We start from the raw sequence: 26,104 nt of genomic DNA, 5'->3' as shown, positions 1-26,104 counted from the left end.
TTATAAACGACTGTAGGTTATGCTAGAGGAGTTTTATTATAGTAACGGCTAAATAGGTTTTCTGCACCCGTCCTGTAATTTAATGTCTCTATTAATTATCTGGAAAAGGGCTGTGCAGCAGTTTAATTAAGCATTTTCTATTGAACAAGGAGACATAAACATGGCAGAGTGCAAATATAAGCATTTATGTTAAGAAATGCTAGGAGCGTGTGTAGGTAGGAAAGCAAGGTAAGCGACATCTGATACGAGAACAAAAATAAACTGGATAAATCCAATGAAAGGGGTGGGGAGTAAAAGCATATGCTCCAGACCAGGGGTAGGAAACCTAAGGCCCGGGGGCCGGATGTGGCCCAATCGCCTTCTAAATACAGCCCGGGAATCAGCATGTTTTTACATGAGTAGAATGTGTCCTTTTGCATCTCTGGGTTATTTGTGGGGCATAGGAATTCGTTCATTTCCCCCAAAAAAATATAGTCCAGCCCACCACATGGTCTGAGGGACGGTGGACCGGGCCACGGCTGAAAAAGGTTGCTGACCCCTGCTCCAGACTGATTCTCTGCAAACTCTGTTGCATATAACTGAAAAGTATATTCCTGGCATCACTGGAAGGTGTGCTGAAATACCATGCTGTACTTTACCTACTTTCTCTGGGTCCGACACAGAAAATCTGCCAAGGAGAAACAGTGCTGGTAATGAAACAGCATCAGCTCAGAGTTGCGTGTTTTAAGAATTTGTGGAAAGGGAATCAGTTGGGTGAGTTAATTTTCCAATATGCTGCTTCTGCTGAATGACTATGAAGTTTCTTTTCCTGTGTGCCTTTCCTTCATCTAAAAAGGCAGAAATTATCTTTGTGGTAGTACGCAGATGCTTTTGGGACCGGCCATCACATTTGCAAAATGGAGAAACTGCAATGGATACCACAACTATGCACACACAACCACCACCAACCCACAATTATTTCCTCACCCACCTGCCACTGCCAGCAATTAGGCTTGGAAAAATGTGGTCTTCCTGGAGAGTTCAGCTGGGGAGGAAAGAGGTAACCTTACCTCCCTTAGTGCAGTCTCCAGGAAGATATCACATCAACCACAACAGGTTTGTAGCCAATAGAAGGGGTGGCATTTGCAGTTGGGGGGGGGGAGAGGGTTTCCAGCTAGGCAGGGAAGCTACCCAGCTATAAGCCCCCCACCCAAATATTCTCTTCTATTGTAATCAGGCTTCAAAGAAACTGATAGAAAGCATCTTTGAGATGTAATTGCATCATGGGGTTGGCTCAGTGTTTGTGGTTTGGGGTCACAGCTTGGGAAGAGGGAGTTAATTCTTCCCTCCTGAGGTGTAAACCTCCCCCCCCCCCAATGCCTCTATTAGGCTTGAAAGGTCTAATCCCAGTGGGGTAGAGAACAAACCCTATAGGTACTACAGAAGGCCTCTGGCCGGTTAGCTCAGTCCATAGGACACGAGACTCTTAATCTCAGGGTTGTGGGTTGGAGCCCAACCTTGGACAAAATATTCCTGCATTGTAGGGGGTTAAACTAAGTGACCGACGTCGTCCCTTCCAACTCTATGATTCTATAACCCATGGACACTGTGTTATGGCCCCATAAGTTCTGTAACCTTATGGGTTGCTTCTGAGTCACGTTAAAGCAAGAACAGGTATGTTTCAATAGCGGTAAGGAAAGAGGCCATAGCTGAGTGGCAGAGCACATGCTCTGCATGCAGAAGGCTGCAAGTTCAATTCCTACTGTCTCTACCTTAAAAGGTCAGGTGGCTGGTGATGGGAAAGACCTCCGTCTGAGGCCTGAGGAGCCGCTGCCTATCAAAGTAGACAGCAGTGAGCTAAATCAACACATAGTTTGACCTGATACAAGGTAGCTTCCTAGGTTCCTAAAGTTTCCCAAATGTGGCTTTCTGTTTTTCACCCCTACAGGCATCAGATCTTTAACATTTTTAAATCATCAGTGCTCCCTTCTCTCCAACTTGTGACCCAGCTTTGCTTCTGCTAGGTATTTAACATACACATGACTTTACTGGTGCTGGAAGTCATGTGCAGATTAATTATTAAATATTTTTTCTTAAGTAGGGAAAGGCTTAAAAAACATCCACTGCAGAGTGGGTTATTACAGAATACTGCTAGATTATCAATTTGAAAAACGTATTAGAGTTTATTATTTGGTAATATGCATAGAAATTAATGCCTCATTTCTGAAAATGTTGCAATCGATTTCTCATATCTTTTAATTGTTTTTCAAGAAACAGATTGTATTTTTTAAAGGGATCTCTTTCTAAAAATATGCTATGGGACAAGTTCAGGACATCCAGCCCGGTATTTTCTTATGGTATCATCATGCAATAACAGATATAAAATACGTGTTTATTTATTCCATAAAATTTATATACCACTTGATTGTAAAGCAAAACTTCAAAGCAGTTTGTTGAAAAAGATATTATGGTTCGGCATCTCAAAAGATCAAATATAAGACCATTAATGTGACTATAAATATTTGTTTCAAGTTATTTATGAGTGTGGTTTTAATCACACAACAGAAGAACATCCACAGACTATGCCACCTTCTGGTTTTAAAAATTAAAAGAGAATTCTGCTGGGCTTGCAGTAAATTAGATATTAGGAACCAGATAGTGTAGGATTTAGAAATTCCCCTCTTACAGATGGGCACCGTATTACAGTGTTTTTCCATCTTGGTGACAAAACAGTTTGGCAGCTAGTTGCCATTGGAGTTAATGTAGGAGTTACTTAAGTCCCTTATAGAACAATCACTTATTTTGGGTAGCAGTGCTTGAATTATTTTTGAATATTTTCATGTATTGCATAACCAATCCAGATTGCGCCCAACATGTTCCCAAAGCCCATACTGTGTTTACAGATAAAATGCCATAGAATATATGCCCATTCATGTTGACATTTCCTTTTGCATTGCACTTTTCCTCATTGTGAAATTGGCCAGTTCAGATCAAGTGGTGTTCGCATTAAATTTATTTGCTGATGTGTGTATAAACGTGTCTGGGCAGATGCAAAGAAAGAACTTTGTGACAATGTTTGAGTTGACTTCTGTTTAAAAAATGGCAAATAGATGCAGCAGTGGGAGAGATTGACCCTAAATTTGGAAAACTTGAGAGATGAGGGCCTGAGAAAAATTATGGTCATCTTATTCTTAGGTGAAGTGTATCCTTTCAGAGCTATTGCTCAAGGGATTGTAGGGAGAAGGGTACAGTTGGACAAGATGTAGTATCAGCCAACATTTAAGCCACAAATAGCCAATGTGGTACCCTATAGATGTTAAATTAGATATTTATACCCCCTTTTATATTAAAATAACACTCAAAATGACTTGTTGGACTGCAATGGAAATTTGGCCCAATGAGCCATGGAAGTTCTAGTCTAATGGAAGGCACTGTGTTGAGTATCTCTGATTTAATCCATGATTATGCCACTGTTTCTCTGCCTCAGTAAAGAAGTACGTTTGGAAATCGGGATTGATCCCACCTGGAAAGTCTTAAAGCAAACATCATGTTGAACATTTGTTATCCAAACACATTCTGTGCCGACAGTGAAAGCTAATGGCTCCATCTTCCCTAGATCAGCACTTGTCTGGCAGCCAGGAAACCTAGCTGCTTGCCAAGTGACTATTTCAAGTTGTTGCTTTGGGACATTTCATGGAAGAGCCTTTCTTTTTAGCAAACGTGTTTTAAACAGCGGAAAAATCTCCGTTTGCCAAAACAGATGGAGCAGCGAGGATTCGTGTCTAATCAAATGTAGGTTTTCCCTGAACTCTTTGAAACATCACATTGACAGTGCAGAAAGGATTGTAGGTTTTGGATTGTGGCCTGTTTTGGATTTACCTCTTCCCAAATGATAACCCACACCGTGGTTTCGTTGTTCTTTATATGAGAGAACAAATTTAGCAATAGGAAAGGGCAGCTATATTTGCGCGGCTGTATTTCACCCAAACCCAGTGATTTTGGTGTGCCGTCTAAGTTGTAAAAACAACTAGGGTATAATTTCCCAAGGAGCTGAAGGAGAAGGCATGTAAATGGTAGGAAGTATGTGTAGTTTGTGAAGCCGCTAAATGCTACGTGACTTCTGAGGTTGTTCCCTTTACTGTCGACCTACAATATTGCTTGCTATTTGTAGCCCACATATTGTTGGTTTGATTTCGTTTCTTTAAAAGTGCTCTATGGCTTTAGAAGCACCTTGCAGGTGCACAGTCTTCTTCCACAGTGCTGTAGCTTAGGTTGACACACTGGGCAGCTGACTGGTCAAATATTGTCACATGACTGCTTAATATTTAACTATGGCCAAATATCATTCTAAAAGTTCCAAGGATGCCCCTGTGAAGATGGCAGCTTGCATTTATCTTGATTTCATTATTATTACATTCCTATCCCACCTTCCTTTCAAGAGAGTACAAGGGTGGCTACTGTGTTTTTCGCTCCATAAGACACACTTTTTCCCTCCTAAAAAGTAAGGGGAAATGTTTGTGCATCTTATGGAGCGAATGCAGGTGGGAGGCTCTGCTCAGAGCTCCTTTTAAAGAGCGTGTGGAGCGTATGTGCAGTTCTTGGGGGCTTTTCCCTGAGGAGGGAGAAGGGCAGCCCATCAGTCCCTTCTCCCTCCTCAGGAAAAGCCCCCAAGAGCTGCATGCACGCTCCACACGGCTCGTGAAAGGGAGCGCTGAGCAGAGCCTGGGATGCATGCGCTCCCTGTAATTGCATTCCCCCTCTAAAAACTAGGTGCATCTTATGGAGCGAAAAATATGGTAAATGGTTCTTCCCCCTTCCCCTCACAACACCCCTGTGAGGCAGGTTTGGCTGAAAACTTTTGACCGGCCCAAGGTCACCTAGTGAACTTCATGGCTGAGTAAGGATTTGGATCTTAGTACCCCAGATTCTAGTCCAGCACCTTAACCATTACGCCAGACTGGATCACATTACGGTTCCTATCTTCTTCCAAACAGGGAAGTTTTGTTTTCTTTGCCTGTTCGTTCTTTCAGTATAAAATGTGTAATTCTAGAATCGGTGCTTCTGAACAGTCTTTTGTAGCTGTAATGTTCACCTGCACCTTTTATTACTTCACTATTGTTTCTTGCATGCCACATTATTCCTTGCTACACTGGTTCTTCTGAATTAATAGTCAAGTCAAAGGAAAATGAATGTTAACGGTGCATGCCCTAGCTTTCTAGCTTTAGATCACAGAGCTTCAGTTTCTTACAAGGTGTTTCATATTCTGGAAAAGAGCTCATTTTGTTGCTTACTTTACAACTTGTAGAAGTACAAATCACAAATCAGTTTCTCCTTAATATACACAGCGTTTCACATTTGGCAGGAATTTCTGAAGCATTTTGAGTGTGTGAGCTGGAAACTTCAACGTATTAATCTCGGAATTAAAGAATTGTAGGGCTGGAAGGGACCCAAAGGGAAATCTACTCCATCCCCTTGTAATATCCCAGACTAGGGCAGAGGGTAGCCAATATGGTTGGACTACCATTCCCATCAGCCCCAGCCACCATGGCCAGTGGTCAAGAATGATGGGAATTGTAGTCCAACAACATCTGAAGGGCACCATGATGGCTGCCTGGGTTTCAATGGCATGCCTCATTGTTTTACATATAAACAGTCAAGGCTCAGGATTTCCAGAGAAAGTTGTTGTCTTTTGTAATCAAGTGGTATATAAATTTGGTTAAATAAAACAAATATTTAAGCACACCAGAGCTGATAGAAATGTAGTGATAGGTCTGTAAAATGAATTGGTTATTTGGTGCATCTGTAGCACAAATATGAATATGATGGAAGACAAGTTGTGTGTTCATACCATAAATTGGTAGAGATTTAGCCCCTTGCATATAGAACACAGTGATATGGATGGTTTGGGGGGGGTTTAATCATATGCTGTTGCTATGGTGACATTATTGAAGAATGGAACATGTGTGGGAGGCCGAAAAAATCTAGACAGCAAGTACTTGTTCTCAGAGTGAATTTTGGATTGTGACTGTTGTAAATAATAACACAGTGTATTTTAGCAAGGATGGGGTTGTGTAATGCATTCTTAAAGATCAGGAATGTCAATTCCTAATTGACCTATTAGCACCTAATGGTATCCATGGAATGGCACTAGCTTCTAGAACAGGATCAGATTGGCTCTACAGAAACTTCTTCAAAATGGCAGCTTTTTGTATATTTATAAGTAAGATATGCGGAGCTGAGTTACTATGGTTGTAAATCAGAAGTACATAGGCAAAACCTCTACAGCAGGGGTAGCAAACCTGTGGCCCTCCAGATGGTGTTAGATTCCAGCTCCCATGAGCCCAATGGTCAACTTCTGGGGAGGCCACAACTTAGAAAAACACCTGCTCCACAGGCACACTGGAGTTGGATCTGGGATTTTTTCCCTTCATGGCACGAGGTCAAAGTGCTGTTGAAACTCCTTCCTCCCATCAGTTCTGCTTTTATAAAGCAGATGGGGAGAAGGTGGCACAAAAACTTTACAAATAAAAAATTGGGTGTGAAATTTCTCTTTGGCCTCCAAGCTGTTCTCCACCCCTCCAATGTGATGTAGTGGTTAAGACAGTAGACTCGTAATCTGGTGAACCGGGTTCGCGTCTCCGCTCCTCCACATGCAGCTGCTGGGTGACCTTGGGCCAGTCACACTTCTTTGAAGTCTCTCAGCCCCACTCACCTCACAGAGTGTTTGTTGTGGGGGAGGAAGGGAAAGGAGAAATCCGCTCCACTTCAAACTCTTCTTCTCCTTCTCCTTCTCCTTCTCCTTCTCCTTTTTTTCTTCCTGGTTTTACTTCCACCACAGAGACAGACAGACAGAGAAGGAGGAAGGAAGTGATTACTATATTAAAATGCAGTTTTGGAATTGAATGGGAAACCTTCAGGAGGGGAAGCTGCCCCCCCTCGAAAACCCCCTAAGGTTCAATCATTCATCTCTCTGGATTCCAACCTACATTTTGTTAGCATCTTTATAGCAGTGGTGGGTAGCCAAGGTGTGAAGGGCTGGAGCCAGCAGAGGGCTAAGAGCCAACATTAGACCACCCCCTTTTCTCTCTCTCTCTGCCAAGCCCCGCCGGCCGCTTTCCCCTTTTGTCTTTCTCCCCTTCTCATTGCCATCCTTACAGAACCCTCTGCTCCCTATTGGAATTAGACTTGCAGGGGGAGTTCCTGTTGGCATCAATGGGAGCAAAGGTACCTTGAGAAGGTGCTCAGGTGAAGATTATATGGAGTTTAAAGGTTAATCCTAGCATTTGGAATGGGTACTCCCGTTCCTTCAATACCTCATATATACCTTTTTTTGGCACCTGTTTTGTGCAAATGTGGAATGCGAAGCTTTCCCCAAGGTTAACTGCTACGTTGTTGTTGTTGTTGTTTGCAGATGTGACTCTGAAGGTCCACGTAAGTGATGCCAGCACACATCAGCCAGTCACCGAAGCCTTTATTGAGATTTTTACCAACCAGATCCCCATTGCCTCTGGAACCTCAGGAGCAGATGGCACTGCCTTCATCAAGTTTCAGTATAAGCTGGGCAGTCAGCTGATCGTTACTGCGACTAAACATGCTTACGTGCCAAACTCTGCACCATGGAAACCAATAAGATTGCCTGGTAAGAGATCTTTATTTTTGTTCTGAGGTAAGATTTTATTTCTAAGGGGGGGGGGTACAAAACTGTGGTTGTTTCTTAAGAACAAAAAAAAAACCCTGAATGCTAAAAATCATATTTATCATTTATTTATTCATTCATTCATTCATTCATTCATTCATCATTTATATCCCATCCTTTCTTTCAAAGGAGCCCATGGTGACAAACACATCAATAATACAATATATATATATTTTTCAAGCATTCTAAAAGCACTTAAAATCAGTCATCTCAGGGCTGTCAGGAAAAAGGGGGCCTTTCAGCCATCAAATAAATGCCTGGGCAATGCCTGTTTTTAAATTGAAAGTCAGTGAGACAGGTGCACCTCTCTCAAATTGCAAATGGCCACTGAAAATGCCCAGTCTTGGGTCAGTGCAAATCCAGCAGCCCCTGGTAGCAGCAGCACCAACGAGGCCTCACCTGCCAATTTTAGGGCCCAGGGTGGTTGATATGAATATGATAATAACCTGATTTTTTTCATATGAGAAGAATATGGGTGCCCAGTAAGAACAGTGCCTCTCCCCATAATCCTTTAGTTTGACCGTGCTTTCCTTAGCTTGGCTTCAGCGCCAGTGTTGTGTCTTGGATCATAATGAAGCTGAACATGTGAAGCCAGAATGAGGAATCTCTGATTCTCCAGAGGTTGTTGGACTCCAACTCCCATCAGCCCCAGTCAGTATGGCCAATGATCAGTAGTGATGGGAGCTGTAGTCCAGCAACATCTGGAGGGCCCATAGCTGTCAACTTTTCCCTTTTCTTGCGAGGAATCCTATTCAGAGTAAGGGAATTTCCCGTTTAAAAAAAGGGAAACGTTGACAGCTATGGGAGGGCCCCGTCTTTCCTACCCTGGCCCTAGCAAATGGATGGGGCCAGACTATGGTAACTGGCAGTGGGGCAGAGAATTATTTCTGACCAGAGGGGAGAATCACTTCAGCTGATCTTTCTTTGGCCTCTTGATGAGGACGTTCTCGCCCGTTTTTTTTCCATCGATATTTCCTCCATTTTGGAGTTAAAAGGGGCCTCTCTGATATTGGCTGACCTGGCTTGCTTGAAAAGAGCAGTCATGCATTAAATAGAGCAGAGGTTTTCAAACTGATAGGTAGCTGTGAAATATAGAACAAAGGAAGCTGCTGTATAATGAGTCAGACCATTGGTCCAACTTACCCAGGGCGGCTACACTGACAGGCAGTACCTCTCCTGGGTTTGGGGCAGGAGGCTTTTCCAGCCCTACCTAGAGATGCCAATGATTGTATCTGGGACTCTCTGCATGCAAGGCTTCTGAGCTATGCCTTTCCTACAGCTGAGACATAGGGGCATGTATGAGGCACAGTTGCACCCTTTTCTAGTCAGTTAGTGAACAAGTGCCCTTCTGCTTGCATCAGAAGATGCTGGGGACTCAGTGCAGCCACTGTTGCTGTATTTGAAAAACGATGAACTAAAGAATATTGTTTTTCTTTTTTCATGTCTAATCAAAATTTTGGCAGGGGGAGTGGGAGGGACTCAAGGGTGCCATTAGTGTGCAGGGTAGATTATTCCTTTTATTTCAGCCCATATTTCTTGTATATATGGGTCCTTACAGTGCATTTTTTTTGCTTTTAATATTGATTTTGTTTTAATTTTTTGAGGAAAGAACCAGTTTCGCAGAGCTTTTGACAAGTCATTGAAATCTGAACTAGGCTTTTTGTGCGTTTTCAAGAGAAGGCACTCGAAATGAGTGTGTGCTTCTGAAAGGAACGCTTGTTTGGGCATCCTCTGCCGAGTTCATTAGGCATTTTGCCACAAATTGCAGTGAGAAGGAGCTATTATTTTGTCCCCTTATTTGCACTTAGTTCCTCTGATAAATGACCAAATGAGATGAAAAGGGGGGGGGGAGAGAGAAATGTGTCGTGCAAAACCATTCTTCTTTATGATTAATAATAAATTAATGCAGCTTAATGCAAACCACAAGTTTTAAAGTGTGCAAACATTATTATTTTCAAACTGGCTTTTACTTCAGTGCGGATACTGCCAACTGGGACACGGCTTTGAATGGAGGTAAAACAAGACTTTCATAAGCTCAGCTGTGAGCCGTGGTGGGAGAAACCTTGGTGATTAAAGTTCCTCCATTGGGAACCCCAAAAACATTTAAGGGATGGTAGAAGAGCTTGAGGAAACCTGATAACAAAGAGGAAAACTAGGGAGACCTCCCTAACTTTGTGGCCTGGGTTTGGCCCTTAGTGGGAGGATGAACCAGTGATCCTAGAGCAGCACTCTGTCCCCTGACTACATTTGCTGCCAACCCTGACCTTTACCTGTGACAGACGGGGCTGATGGGAGTTGGAGTCCTAACACTTCTGAAGGGCACCAGGTTGAGGAAGGTTGTCCCAGACTGTCCAACAACTAATCCATATAATAATCAGGACAGTAAAGGTAAAGGTACCCCTGCCCATACAGGCCAGTCGTGTCCGACTCTAGGGTTGTGCGCTCATCTCACTTAAGAGACCGGGAGCCAGCGCTGTCCGAAGACACTTCCGGGTTACGTGGCCAGCGTGACGAAGCTGCTCTGGCGAGCCAGCACCAGCGCAGCACACAGAAACACTGTTTACCTTCCCGCTATAAAGCGGTACCTATTTATCTACTTGCACTTGGGAGTGCTTTCGAACTGCTAGGTGGGCAGGAGCTGGGACCGAAGAGCTCACCCCGCCGCGGGGATTCGAACTGCCGACCATGCGATCGGCAACTCCTAGGCACTGAGGTTTTACCCACAGCGCCACCCGCGTCCAATCAGGACAGTAGTAGTAGTATATTCATATCCCATTCTTCCCAGGTACTGGGAGGAGGTGGGCAGGGAATGAAGTTGAGGAACTGGGAGGACAGAGCTGTGTGATGAACCATGTGGTCTGTTCTGCACCCACTAAACTTGCCTGCTGCCTTCAGGTGTGGTGGATGCTATTCTGTCACCGGTGTTAAAGTAACATTCGCCTGCCTGTCCAGTTGGCTTCTGGGTGCAGAATGAAGCAGACAGCATCTTGTCCTTTGTTCCAGGTGGGAAAATGTTTTGGGGCGGCCCTAATAATCACATTATGGGAATGGAAATATAAAATGTGGGGCTTTTCACTCATGATCGCATTAGTACCCTACACAAGAATAAATGAAAGAAGACAAAGTTGGAACAAATTTACTGCAAAATGGTCTCCATTTGTTTTTGCATAAATAATGCTCTAAATCCAAATACAGAAGCACTTTTCAGCGATTTAGAGTAATTTAAGATCTCTAATAATATACGCAATGTGCCTTAAATATTTTAAAGTATACTATAACCATGCAATGAATTGGTAATGGTGCAATTATGCAGCTGTGCTGTTTATATAAGCTTGTAGTTAACGTGTTGTGTTTTCTTTCTTATTTGTTAAGGTTATTGTGTTAAGATTATTTTGGAAGTAAAAATAAAAAACAACAGACTTTTTACCAGATGTGTTCTATGGGACATGCTGTTATTTGTTAAACTTAATAATATGAGGACAATAAAATGTGATTTTTAATTATTGTATATTAATGTTTACATATGGCTAATAAACTGTCAAAAAGGAGTCAAAATCTCAGGAACATTCATAGGCTGTGCTTGTTTTGATTTGCTGATTAATTGGGAACTGCACTGGTACATATTCTTCATTTCTTCAAGCTATTTGAATTGCATTGGCTTTAATTCTTACCAATAAAAATTAGGTGCAAAAAAGAAAAAAAATATTATATTTCTATCCTTCAGAGCTACCTATTCCATAATTCATTCTCCTTGTAGTACATTATGCCTGATACATGCTTTTAGTATGAGCAAAGAAGTTATTGTGATGGAACAGCTGAAATTTGAGAAGATTCTGATTTATAGTGTGAATTTATTAATGCTTAGCAGAGCATTCTCAAATGTAAATGTGGTTATAGCAGTACTAGAAGAAAATCTTTATACATCTAACGTTTACATGAGTACTGGCGGGTATCTCCTGCTATTTTAAATACAACTAGTAGTTCCCCAACTTCATGAAGAATGTTTGGAATTCAGGGAAACTGCTCCTGACTTTTGAAATATACAGATTGTCTTACAGATTAATACTTAGTGATATTGACACCAAGCTCCTTTGTTTGCTGGGAAGAAAATCTGTTAAACAACACCTCAGATTTGGAGGGTGTGCTCCCATCTTCTGGAAAAAAATATTTTTCTTTCTTTCTAGATTTGGAGTTACAGAAACTGAAACATTTAATTTGCTGCAAAATTTTAATGAACTCTGTTAATTACAGTATTTCCTTAGATTTTGAATTCTGTTCTTATTTTTAGAAAAATTGTGCTGTAACCACTGAATCTGAATTCCAGTACAACTTGCATTTAAGACTGGGTAGGGTGACAGCTCTCCAAATGTTTTTGGACTACAACTTCCATCACCTCTGACCATTGACCATGCTGGCTGGGACTGAAGGGAGCAGAAGCCCAGTAATATCTGGAGCAGGGTTTCCCAAACTTGGGTCTGCAGCTGTTTTTGGATTACAGTTCCCATCATCCAAGACCACTGGTCCTGCCAGCTAGGGATGATGGGAGTTGAAGTTCACAAACAGCTGAAGACCCAAGTTTGGGAGACTCTAGTCTGGAGGACACCAGGAGTTGCTGAGCTAGATCCTTATATAGACCAAATCTGCCATGTAGAGGGGACAATGAGACTGTATTTTCCATCGTGTGTTTAAAAAAGTGATCACATGTGGTGTACTGCTTGTGGAATGTTCGTCATTCCTCTCACTATACATCAGGATTCTTTAATTATTGCTGTCTTAAGTTGATCTTCTACTTGTGGACACATAATGTACAAACTCCTGCATACAAAAGTTGTTGAAGCCAATGCATGTTGATATATTTGGTAGATGCAGTAGTTCAGAAAACAAATGCATTACCCAGATGCATTACCTAAAAAAGGCATTAGTTGGTAAACTTTGAAAGATTGGGGATCTGCAGGAAAGAGTTCTTTCAATATTACTTTATATTGCACTTAACCACTTTCCCTTCCACAGTGTTTTCTTCTCTAAGTCTTGGCCTTCTTCCTGAACGTTCAGCTACTCTAATGGTATATGAAGATGTTGTACAGATAGTCTCAGGATTTCAAGGTATGTGGTGTAAAGGGACCTTCTTTACTTTGTCATAATAGTTTTTACCTCTCTCACAGCTAGAGCTAGGACTTTAGCCTTTTCCCACCTTGACATCCTGATGGTGGCAGGAAGGGGTGTTAGCTGAGCTGAATTAGGTGATCTAGAGAGCCAGTAGAAGCCTCTACTGCCCTTACCTAATAATTTCTTATGCCTGGCTCCTAGGATGCAAGTCGCGTGAACAACCCATCCCTTTAAAAACAGATATTTGCTCTTTATAAAGCAAGTTTTAAGTTGTGCGTCTCCCAAGATGGAACTGAACACCCTGAGGTTTTCATAGTAGGTGACAAATAATACAGATAAATTGCAAGAGATTGGGTTGCTTGATTAATGACATATGCATAATCTGCACATGAATAAAGCAAACTCTCTGAGAAAAAAAGCCAACTTTATTAGTGGTTTTGGATTACGCATGCACATTTCACAGCTGTACATTCTTTAAAGTTGACAGTTGCTGTCTGTAGCAATTGTAGTTTTGTGATGGTGCTGAAAATTCTGTCTTAAAAGAGATCCCACAATTCCTTGAGGGAAAGGAAGCATGGCAGTGGAACCGGTTTACGTCTGTACTGCTGTTATGGCCTGAAGCCACAGCCCAACACCTTGTACATCCTGTATTGAAGGAACCAAAACTGTGCTTCTGCTCCACAGCATGAATTGTCTAAGCTGCAGCTGAGGATTCTTGGAGAGGTTTCTTTTCTTTTGCAATGAGTCGTCTGAGATAATAAAATTACTCTGTGTTATTCTGCTGCTTTTGTTTTTGTTGTGGATATTCATCCATATGCAAAGCAGCACAGGCAGAGATTTATGACTGAGCAGAGCTATCCCTGAGGTAGAGCAAATATCACTACGTACTGTACAACATGGGGGAGCTATGCATGCTCCAGCGTTTCTCATAGTTAACTTCGCTAATATGCAAAAATAAAAAATGCTACCTTCAATTTGCCTTCGACTCCTTGCTATTTGAGAAATCTTGGGTTGCCAGCTACCTTTGCCACCTCCTGACAAAAGGGACGCTGAGTGCCAGGGAGGGGCTCAGGGGCTTTGCAAGCCCCCAGGGGCTTCATTGTACCCAAAGGTGCCCTGATAGGGATCCCAGATTTAGCAGCTGTCTGTGGTTGGTGCTCGCATTGTGCTTCAGAAAGCTGCTGTAATTGTTCCAATACATTGCTGTTGTTCTAAGTGAAAAGTGTTTATTATTTATTTTACTTTATTATTACATATATATTTCACCTTTCCTCCAAGGAGCTCAATACGGCATACAAAGTTCTCCCCCCTCTCCATTTTACCCTCACAACATTTTGTCCTTACCTGGGAGTAAGCCCCATTGAACACAGTGAGGCTTTATTTTGACTAGGCGTAAGTTTGTACTGCAAGCTCTGGTTCTGAGTACATAACTGGATATGAATTTATTTTTATTGGGGGCAGAAAGCACTTAATCATCTTAGTGGTCACTTGTGGCATTTGTAGCTCTCCCCATAGCATAAATTTCTCTGAGTGGCTTACAAATAAATAGGTAAGAAAAAGAATAGGTAAGAGAGCAATCTGAATACAAATAAGACCAAGAATCAAAAGCATCATAAATAGCAATGAAAACAAAATTCACCAGGCACCCTAAGTCAAGTCAACAGATTTTAAAACTGAAAGGCCCAGACTACAGTGAATATTTGAAAGGCCTGAATGAACAGAAAGGTCTTCACTTGGAGCTGAAAAGACTGCTAAGTTTAGGGTTGCCATGTGTCCTCCTTTTCCAGGACACGTCCTCCTTTTCAGGAGTAAAATTTGAGACAAGTTGCATTTATTTGCTTTGAATGGCTGTCATAGTGCCCTCTTTTTTGCTCTTCAAAATGTGGAAACACTAGATGACACCAGTTGTACCTCCCTGGGAAGGTTGTTCCATAATTAGGGTGCCACTACTGAAAAGGCTGTGTCCCTGGTGATTCCCAGTCCCTGGTGATTTTAATATTTTGTTGGAAGCCGCCCAGAGTGGCTGAGGAAACCCAGCCAGATGGGCGGGGTATAAATAATAATAATTATTTATAATTAAATAATAAATTAAATAATAATAATAATAATAATAATAATAATAATAATAATAATAATTTCATTCTGGGGAAGCATTCAGTTACGAAACTAGTGTAAATGACAGAAAGCTGTTGGAAGTAAAGCTTATCTTTTGAGTAGGCATTAAAATTATGATTCCTTAACTCATTTTTACACAGATTTAAAGCTAAATGTATTGAATGAGGACCCCAAAGCAATAAAGCTGGTCACCCTAGAACCACACACCATACCTTGTAATAAGGAGTTAATCCTTGATTGGCAGGGTTTTTTTGTTTTCTTTAAGTACACTCCATGTATTGAAAAAGAAGCTCTTGGGAATACAGTAACAGCTGTTTTAAATCTTCATTTGCATGTTATGCAAAAGCTTGCAGATGGGGCCTGCCTGTGTTTGCTGCAAAGCTTTGTTAATGGTACAAATTTGTGGAGAAGTGCTTTTGGCTTCAGAAGCAGATACCTAATGGGACCTGAAATGATAAATACTACATGAAGCTGTCTCTAATCCTTCCAAGACTCCAAACCCTCCAATCCCATTAAGTGGCTTTGAACAAAAGTTCATTGTTGGTTGAGAGTTCAAGGAAAGCATAAATCATTAGAAGACGGCTTCCCCTACAGGGGATTTCCACAGGGGTGGAGGCTTGGTATATGACAGGCAGATTGTTTGAACTCTTCAACAGAATCAAGCCAAGTTGCTCTCGACCTGGAGGATGGAGGTTTGAGGTGATAGCTCTTTTCTTGACACCAGAGCCAGCAAAGACTCCTGCACTCCTGGCTTTCTGGAACTACTGCCCTGCTTCAGTGACTATAAAGTAGCAGGAATTTAATGAACGAGGGCCATTCAGAAACCTAGGGAGGACCATAATGATTTCTCTGGGCATGATTCCACCCCAGAACTGCCTTCAAGCTGAGAGATGCTGCAGGCCAGTGCTGCAATGGCTTCCCTGTGTTCACATTCCCTCAAGAGGCATCCTCCTAGGGCCTCGATGCCAGTGGTGGGTGGGGTCATAGGCAACATTGGGTGGACCATAGGCTGTACTTAAGCCTTTCAAAAGTCAAAGATTTCTGCATACACACATGCATGCAGCCCTCACGTAACTTCCTCCTGCATTATTGCAGTTTAGTGACATGTTCTAGCTGAACATGGAGCAGGGTCTGCAAGTGGCCTTTGGAAGGAGTTTAACTTCTTACAACAGGATGGTAAATGTAAGTGAAGGCACAGACCCAGAGAGAAAGCAAGTGAACACCTGGAGAACAAATGAGCCCCCCTACACACATTTGCACTGTGGTCTAAACCACTGAGCCTCTTGGGCTTGCTGATCAGAAGGTCAGCAGTTCAAATCCCCGCAACAGGGTGAGCTCCCATTGTTCTGCCAACCTAGTAGTTCAAAAGCACGCCAGTGCAAGTAGATAAATAGGTACCGCTGCGGTGGGAAGGGAAATGGCATTTCTGTATGCTCTGATTTCTGTCACGGTGTTCCATTGCGCCAGAAGCAGTTTAGTCCTGCTGGCCACATGACCCGGAAAGCTGTCTGTGGACAAACGCTGGCTCCCTCAGCCTGAAAGCAAGATGAGTGCCACAACCCCATAGTTGCCTTTGACTCGACTTAACCATCCAGGGGTCCTTTACCTTTTTTACCTTATACTACTTTAGTAGTCATGGCTTCCCCCCCCCCAAAGAATTCTGGGACTTGAAGTTTGTCAAGGGTGCTGAGAGTTGTTAGGAGAGCTCTGTGTTCATCACATATCTACAATTCCCATAAAGGTTTAACAGTCCTCCTTTCCAGGAAACACTGGGAATGGCAGTTCTGTGTTTTAAATGTACTGTGCACATGTACATTGAATTGCATTGCCCTGTCACATTACTTCTGTGTGCCTGATCGTTTGCTCACGTTCAGGATTTACATGTACTAAAACAATTAGCCGTTTCCTGCTGCAGATAACTTTATACAGCAATCTTAGGCATGTTTAACAGTGAATGCAATGGAACTTGCTTCTGAGAAGGTATACATAGGAGTGCACCGTTAAAGGTACGTTTTGACTTTGAAGAGGGATGATGGCTTCCTTTTAGATGAAATAGCCAAACATCCTAGCTGAATTAACCATTGGGATCTTGTATCACTTATTGCTTGCTTAATTTTCGAATGCTAATTGCTGCTGGCGTTGTTTGCTTTCACTGGAATCCATTAAATTAAGCAAACCATGAATGCTGGCTATCTCCCATAGATATCATAAACGTAATCCTGTGGGGAATATGGGGAATAACATGGCTTTGCTACTAAAGTTATAATTGCATTTATAGAAAACTTGCTTCATGTAGATTCATTTGCTTAGTTGCTCTGTTCCTTTGCTTATTGCTAGGTGCACGGATCCAGCCCAAAGTTCATTTTCAAAGGAGAGCCTTGAAACTGCCAGAGAATACCAGCTTTAGCGACCTCACAGCATTTCTTACTTCAGCTAGTTCACCTTGGGAAGTGGATAGTTTTCCTTATTTACAAGGATATGATGGCAATGGAACTGGTAAACTTTTGTTCTTGTGATTATTAAAGCATGTTTTAAGTTCTATCGGACTAGTTTAGTTCGAGTATTACCAGAATAGTACCATTTCTGTGTACCACTAACTGTTATTTACTGCCTGTATTAACATTTTTCCTGATTTATTTATTTTTTAAAAAAAGGATAACCCAACCCCCAAAATCATTTGTAGCCGACTTGTGACCCACCAAACTGAAGTCAATCCTCCAGGGACTCTGCTGTTCTGCTTCAGGGGTCACAGACTGTGTAGGCCTGATTTATGGCCTTTTAAAGTGCAAAGGATAAAAATAAAACCCTACATTTAATTTATACTTGGTCAGAATGGCCTGTTCCCCTTCCCTTCCTCAAGGCTGTCTGCATCTAGTTCTCTGCATCAATATTGAAATGATAGGGCACCTAGCAGGCACTCCTGTCGTTGCAGAAATAAGGGGTCTTGTCCTAAGAGAGCTTGAGGCTCACAGGGAAAGCTGGACAGTGTCCCACCAAGAAACTCAGTCAGGAATGCAAGGCACCCAAAGTATCTACAGGACCTTGGAGAGCTCCCAGGGTCCTGCTGAGCTAGCATTGCAAGCTGATGTCTCAGCAACCATCTAGCACAGCCTTTCTCAACCTGTGGGTCCCCAGATGTTGTTGAACTACAACTCCCATCACCCCTAGCTAGCAAGGCCCAAGCTCAGGGATGATGGGAGTTGTAGTCCAACAGCATATGGGGAGAACCGCTGATCTAGCAACAACAAATTTCTTATAAGTAGTCTGGACCTGTCATGCGGTACACCCCACCATCTCAAATGAACTGACTGGCTTTTAAGGGGCCGTCACCGTATTCTGCAGCCCTTGGATCCTGATAGGCTGGGGAGACGGGTGCCATGTCTCAGTCAGGGGGGTCTGGAAGACAGTCCTAACTGTTCTTTCCCCAAGGCCAGGGCTGAAGCTTCATTATCCTCTGAACCCCCTGTGTTGCACAGTGCATGGTCTCTGGGTTGTGGATCACGGCAGGGTGAAGGGATGCAGCTGAATGGGGAAACTGACAGGTCATTCATATGTGCGTGAAAGTACTTTCAATTCACACCTTGGATTTATTTGCTAAATGTCCACATGCAGAGAAAGCATCGCCGCCGCAGGATGACAGGAACAACAATTGCTTGTCATTGTCATCCTTTGCTTGCCACTTTCTTTGTCACCAGCAAGCTGTCGGTGTATGGGATGGACAGAGCAAGACAATGTAATCAGTGGTGCTTTCATCTGAGAGGCATGTGGCCAAACTCTTAAGCAATTTGAAACAAGGAAGTTAAAACCTCTGTAGGATTGTAATGTTGAATTGGAATGAGCTGAAGGCCAAACTGTACATTAGTTAATGATGTGATTAGCAATCACGTTGTAGCTTTCTAAAATAAAAGTAAAAATTGGGTATTGTGGGGATGGTAGTCATCAGCCATATGGATAGGGGTATTTAAGCCTTCCATCTCCAACTGCAATCATGAAGCCAATTTGAGTTTTCCCCCTCTAATGTCACATGGGAAGAGGGGGATTTTTACCAAGAACTAGCCCTTTTTATTTTTTAAAAAAACCACATTGTGATTGTTAATCACACCATTAACGCAATGTTCATTTTGGCTCTGCCACTGCCTGTAACTGGCCTCATATGCTTTAAATTTTGCAAAGTGGTGTCCAGGTCATGCCACCCTTAGGTAGCAAGAAGCTGATTCGTTAATAAAAAATAGTGGGTGTTCATATAATCATTCTATGTATTAATTGGCTTTGGAAGTTATATTTTATGCATTTTCATACTGTTGTTCATTTGCTTGCAGGAAATAACACTAGGTATGATCTTACTCCTGTCACTGCAGTTAGTGTTCACTTACTCAGAAGCGATGGGACTCCAGTTCCAGTGAATGGACCCATCTATGTAACAGTGCCTCTCCCTACAACCAACAACTTGAAGCATAGCACCCATGTGCCCGCTTGGAGGTTTGACCAAAAATTTGGTAAGGAGCCTTTTGTCACTAATCCTCAATTTTCAAACACTTCATTAGATAATTCACAACCTCAGATTGGAACACAGCTGAAGTGTAATGAGAGGCAATTATTCATGATGGTTCAAGAATGATTTGTTGTTGCTTGATTATGAGAATTCTCCTTTGCGGTTCTTATTTTACAGTTTGGGGTAGAATTTTTATGGGAGCCTCCTATTTAAGTGAGACTTAGCATTTTGTGTTTCACAAAGCCAAGTGTGACACTGCCTTTATTGTTGTTTGCCAGTTGGATTTTGGCTGTCTTTTAGTTTAATTCCAGGATGTAGAATCCATTAATTCAAGAGCCCATTTACTTCAGTTTTCATTTACGATTCAAGATTGCCATTTTTACTTCTGTGAAGGGAGACAGAAAATTGACTCATGCTTGCCTGGTTTATTTCCTGCAAGTAGCAGTCCACCTTTTCCTGTATCCTGTTTAAAAGGTTGGCACATACATTTGCAAATGATTGCGAGGAAAGAGGCTTTCTGAATTAGATCATTAAGTCACAGTGGCCAGACACTTAAATCTCTCGCTCTTCTGGTTATCTGCTTTATATATTGTTCCCTGCTGAGTATTTTTAAAAAATGCTACATGTGCAGCTGTAAATAGTATGCAGTTGGTAAGCTGAATGAAGGGAATTTCCTCATCTGGTATTTAAACATCTGTTTCAGCATATACAGATAGAACAGTCCTTGGCAAATTTAGCCATATTCACATTCATTTAGGGCAGTGGTGGCTAACCTCAGTTCCAGTAATACTGGACTTCAGTACCCATCATCCCTGACCATTGACCATACTGCCAGAGGCTCATGGGAGTAGAAGTCCAACACCTAGAGCAGTGTTTCCCAACCTTGTGCCTCCAGCTGTTTTGGAACTACAACTCCCATCATCCCTGACTAACAAGACCAGTGGCAAGGGATGATGGGAATTGTAGTCCAAAAACAGCTGGAGGCACAAGGTTGGGAAACACTGACCTAGAGAGTCACCATCCCTGGTTTGGGGCCTTTGTTTCCAATGGCATGGGGACACTTTTTATTTTATTGTGATAAATTTATTAAATATGACAATAGTTATGAGAAATATTCTTAATAACAGCAGTAATAATAACGAGCAGCATCTTTGCTATGAATAAAATTATTTTATTTCAAGAATTAGGACATAAAATTCAATACTTGTAATTTTTAGAAAATTTTATGAAGCTGATTTTTCAGTTTGCAGACAAAACAGTACATATACACAGAAGTAAACAAAGTACCATATCAGATATACTGTTAAATTACCAATGTTGATAAACAGGGGGAGGGATTTCCTAATATAATATCCTGCTTAGCATTCCAAAATCATCTTCAAATTTCTTAACACTTAAAATCTTCCTTGTCCGACACTCATGGACTGCATAACTGTATTTAACGTCACAAGATTGCAGAGTTTCATGTACCATTCTCTTAAATGTGCCAGCTCACATCTCCACCCCCATTTTTGCCAAGCTGTTTTCTTCCCCTGTGCTTTATTGACTTATCAGCAATGACTGAAAACATCCATTCGGCCAAGCCTTGACTTTACCTGCCTGACATGTGACATCTTATATTTCATATGTGACATCACGATTAGGGCAGGTGGGTGTAACTTGGCAAAAATGGCCTCCCAGGCCAATAGGAGAGACTTGGTGGGTATAATTGAGCCTATGTGCCAGAGGTTCCTCGCCTCTAAAGAGGAAGGACAACTTGTTGGACCACTTAAGTCCAGAGTCTGAAATCAGCTGACTTCATCATTGACATGCATTGGCACATATCACTAGGGATGCTGTGCTCAGAAAGAAGTGTCATGTGTTGTAACCCAGTGTAGGAAGATCCACTGAAATCAATAGCTCTTTCTTCCACGCAAATGTCCTTAGAACTGTTATATTAAAGCAAGAAATAATAATAAATCACGCTGATCGTTTACTTTGCAATTATCCATTTATATGCCATATTACTCCAGGCAAGAATGAAGCATTGCAAACTGCTTTGGATGCAAAGCATACTAAATTAAAGGAGTGGCACCTTTTGAATAATTGATAAAATTAAACAGCCTAATTGTGCCCTGGAGACATTTCGAAGTTTATTCCGCGAGCTGGAGATTCACTCCATGTCTTAATCTGCAGCAGTTGCCTCTACTGGGGATGACAGGCAGAGAGATGCATTAGTGGGATGTACTGTCACGCCTTTGAAGGAAGCCCTCGGTTTTTGGGGTCTAAAGTAAGCATACATCCATTAGCCTGTGATGTTAATGTACAGGTGGAGATAGAATGGTAGCCTGCCAGATTTCCCACGACTCGATGACATTCACCGACTTATAGCGCAATGTGAATTATTTCTGATGTTTGTTAGAAGTCCATCAGTGGCCTTTTGACTTGTTCCCTTTCCTCTTCCTGCTCAAGCAGCTTTGCCAATGTTTGCTGTGCCTCGTATGCAAACAGGCCAAGGACAATGGGTTGCTCCTTGTGCCTCACCCTGAATACATTTTATGCCAACATCATTAGGAGTCCCACCAGACTGCTGTCGCTTTTGGCAGGTGTGTTCTGCAACACAATAATAGAGCTTTAGTGGTTTGATTTATACTGGGCCGTCCACACATCATTCTGCTTTATTTAGATGTTCTGCGACACTTCCCCAATGTTGTTGCATTGCCGTTGTCTGGAGGGGTGCTCTCGCACAACAGCACAACTATAGTGGAGCAACCCACCCACTTCCCCAGAACATTTGCAATATTAAAAAGTTACAGGATTTCAGCAGGACATTTTGAGACATGCATCGCTTGTGTGTCCGCTCCAAAACTTTTGCAGGCACTTAACAGTATCAGAAGTAGCATTTATTGGCTTTGTCTGCATGATAGGAAAGGGAATTTGTGTGCTTTGCTCTTGTGTGCTCTTTCCTTTTCAGTTTCCGTGAGATGCAGCTTCTTGTGTACCATTCTTGGGCTCACATCCTCCTTTTTCTGAACACTTAGCCGGCATCCTGGACCATTACCGTGTTTTTAGCTCTATTTCATGCAAAATAGACCACTGTGACCCCCTCCTGAGTAAATCTAAACCGAGCGCCAGTTAATCCAAAAGTAATTGTGATGGATCGTTTGCATGCCAAGGTGCTGCTCACTGGCTTAGTGTACTGAAGGTGCTTACCTGCACCGCTTTGGGATAAAGAGTTTGGAGGTGATCCTCAGAAAATGCCTGACATATTTTGGGTCAATGCGCACAGTTGGGCCTTCAGGACTGACTGTACAATACCTACAAACGTCAGGCATTGCTTTCCCCAGAGATTTTCACCAGGAAAGATTGGAGATGGGCCTCATGTTTTCATACTTCCTCTTCCTTTGGTGAGGAGAGTGGAGAAGGGAAGTCCTACAGCCCACTGGATTTAAAAGAGGAGTAAACTGAATGAACAAATATAAACTGAATGAATAAATGCCGAACAAATACATTTTATATTGTTGGATCTAAAATTTGGCAAAGGTAGCATGTGGTGTACATGTTGTTGTTGTTTAGTTGCTTTTCTCACAGAGTGACCCAAAGCAGCTTAAGTTAAAACCAATTAAGAACAATAATAAAAGCGCAGCTACAAGACAGGACTACAACTTCAGTCTCAGTAAAAGAGGCCACAGCAGTACCCTTCAAATGAAGGGCCAGGATCAGATAGTTTTCTTTTCTTTTTCAAAGTGTTACTGTTTGCGATGGGCACAACTCATCCTGCTTTTGCCTTTGGTAAACAGGCTTTGGAAGATTCTGTATTGGTTGGAAAAAAACTGCAAAGCTTGTTTGATCAGCTTTGGGGACAAAAGCCCTGCCTCTCCCAAAATGCTTTTCATTTGTTTCCATTTGTCTCCAGCCTCAAAATCCTCAGATGTGTACACCTACCCAGTGGTGAATGTGTTCAGGTTTAAGGTACACAAATGTATACAGAAGTGTGCAAATGAACAGCAGAACTGTGGTAAAAGACCACAGCAGCATACAAAACACATCTTAAGAAATTATCTTTCATCCATACAAGTCGTACCTCGGAAGTCAAACAGAATTCATTTCGGAAGTCCATTCGACTTCCAAAACATTTGGAAACCAAAGCTCCTGCAGCCAATCGGAAGTTGCAGAAGCCCCGTCAGACGTTTGGCTTCCAAAAATAGTTTGCAAACCAGAACAATCACTTCCGGGTGTGTGGCGTTCGGGAGCCAAAACATTCAAGAACTAAGCTGTTTGAAAACCAACGTATGACTGTAGTCACTGTAGCCAAGCCGTTTATTGTTGTGCCTACCAAAACAACATTGTTAACAACATCAGATTGCTTGTTATATAAGTATTGTTTTCAAGCTACAGAGGGGAAGTTGAGCCGCTGCAAAGTTCACAGCTCATGCTGTTTTTTATCTGGCAGTTGCTGATAACTTGCTTTGGACATCCTTTTCTGCCTTAAGAGAATATCATTGTTAAGTGCTTCTTTCTGAAATAAAAAAGAGACTATCCTGCCCAAGGATTACATGATTTCTAAAGAGTGAGGTATTCCCTGGTTGCTATAGAAATGAAACTCCCCCCCCCCAAAAAAAATAGTTTTAAATCAGTTGCAGCAACTACATAATGCAATGGAGGCAAATATAATTGCATGGTAGCAGACGTGCTGTGGTGTAGGGAGGAAAAGATCTGCTGCTGTGTTGAATGCTTTGCGTTCTGTTTAGGTTTTACTGGAAAGGAGCAATTAAAAGCTAAGGGTGCAGACATGTTGGTTTGATTTTCTGAAGTGCAGGTGTAAAAGCCAAAGTTGCATACAGCACTTGCAGCTCAACCTCCTCCTATAGACACAGCAGTCCAGTTTGCACATCACAGTAAACCATAGTTAATGGTTTGACATCAATGTACCTAAGAGGGTTCTTTTGCTCCTTTCCACATGCTGAGAAGAAACAAACTGCAGTCCCTGGCTTAGCATTATGTCTTTTCGTTGTAGTTTGTTCTGCTTCAAGTAAACCATGATCTGTAGCTGATGTTTGTTCTTGATTTTTTATTGTGGTTTCTTGTAGCGCAGTCTCTGAGTCTGATATAACACTAAGTAGGGGGTTGTGGCTTTTTTTCCCCCTTGTAAGAGCAGAGAGAGACAAAACAGACAGGTGTGATCATAGTAAAGCATAGTTAGATGTATGGTTTAGCATTATGAGGATTCAGTGCTGATGTCATATCAAACCATGGTTAAAGAACCTCATATGTGGTTTAGTGTGTAGTTTGAGCTGATATACACTGGTTTATGATTGACTGGCAAACTATAATTGGAAGCCATGAGTTGGAGTGGATTTGTGCACCAAGGTTTGTGCTAACTATAGTCTGGCATTCTTTCAGAATTGACAAACCATAGTTACTACTACTACTACTACTACTACTACTACAATGGAGATGGTAGCAGAGGGAATGTATTCACATTACACACTGAGTGCTGAAGAACAAAAAACAAAGTAGCAGCTCTGACTCGTGGTTTGCCTGTTGAACATTTCAAAGCTCAAACCATAGCATCGGGTTCTAAACCGTGGTTAGCGCAAACCATGGTTGAGCTGAGCCAGAGATTGCAGACAGCCACCAAAAAGAAAACAGCCTTGGAGAGACTGTTGCTGTAGGTAAAATAAGGCATGTCTATGCTGCATTGGGATTGAAGCCTACAAGGAACAGATCCCCATTTTCAGTGAAACTTCGGTAGGTCTCTGGCAACAGCTCTCAAGGGTTTCAGGCAGAAATCTTTCCTAAAAAGTCTTAATTTTGCTTTACATGCATATACAGGGATCTCCCCGCTGTAAAAACAAAGCCTTCTCCTCCCTGGTGCCCTCCGGGTTTTGTGGACAACATCATCCTTGTCCATTGACCATGCTGTCTGAGGCTGATGTGAGTTGTAGTCTAAAACACCTGGAGGCACCAGGTTGGAGGAGGTTGGTGTTTTCATACAAATTAGTTCAGGTACACCTGAGTGATGGGTATAAGCTGTGGAAGCTGCCTTGCTACCAGGCCAAACTACTCACTTGTCAATTCTACTACAGTGGTACCTTGGGTTAAGAACTTAATTCATTCTGGAGGTCCGTTCTTAACCTGAAACTGTTCTTAACCTGAGGAACCACTTTAGCTAATGGGGCCTCTCACTGCCGCCACGCAATTTCTCTTCTCATCCTGAAGCAAAGTTCTTAACCCGAGGTACTATTTCTGGGTTAGTGGAGTCTGTAACCTGAAGTGGCTGTAACCTGAAGCGTCTGTAACCCGAGGTACCACTATAATATTGCCTGCTCTGGCAACCACGGACTGATCCCTTGCTACCTGATCTTTTCGACGGCAGGGTTTGAATTCGGGCCCTTCTGTATGCAAAGCATGTCCCTTTCCACTGAGCTACGGTCACTCCCTGCCCATGATTTGCATTTATGGCCTCTGCCAGGCAAATCAGATGATCTCCCAGGAGTCTGCCTTCCTTTATAGGTTTCGCTTCTAATCAAAACAGTGTGAATTGTGAACTGGGGTGGCGGCTGTGATGTGGTGTCTGAACGCTAACCGTGAAGAGTTGCAACTGAAAAAGAATCTTTTGCATTTATATTTTCTTTCCTTTTTTTCACCAGAGAAGGAAGCAGTATAGTCTATGCCAACCGTGAAGAAGTAATTTGCAGTATAATGTATAATGTCCCTGGAGTTCTTCCTTCGTA

The 26,104-nt window shown here is 42.2% G+C and overlaps 1 protein-coding gene across 3 annotated transcripts in view; it reads left to right on the top strand.

Annotated features, from left to right (window-relative positions):
- The window catches only part of FAM171A1 (family with sequence similarity 171 member A1), a 69,199-nt gene that overhangs the window by 26,221 nt on the left and 16,874 nt on the right, over positions 1-26,104 (top strand). Inside the window, exons 2-5 of one of the 3 annotated variants that reach the window (XM_081931616.1) lie at positions 7,391-7,618; positions 12,686-12,778; positions 17,234-17,392; positions 19,255-19,392. In XM_081931616.1, the coding sequence (XP_081787742.1) occupies positions 7,391-7,618; positions 12,686-12,778; positions 17,234-17,392; positions 19,255-19,392 (618 nt within the window). Of the gene's footprint in view, positions 1-7,390; positions 7,646-12,685; positions 12,779-17,233; positions 17,393-19,215; positions 19,393-26,104 lie in introns of those variants that run through there. The other 2 variants (XM_081931615.1, XM_081931617.1) reach the window with 2 other exon arrangements.

The sequence above is a fragment of the Podarcis melisellensis genome, assembly GCF_964234715.1.
Source record: "Podarcis melisellensis genome assembly, chromosome: 12".
NCBI classification, from domain to species: Eukaryota; Metazoa; Chordata; class Lepidosauria; order Squamata; family Lacertidae; genus Podarcis; species Podarcis melisellensis.
Note: the sequence above shows the minus strand (reverse complement) of the source record. Positions and strands in the feature narration are given on the sequence as shown.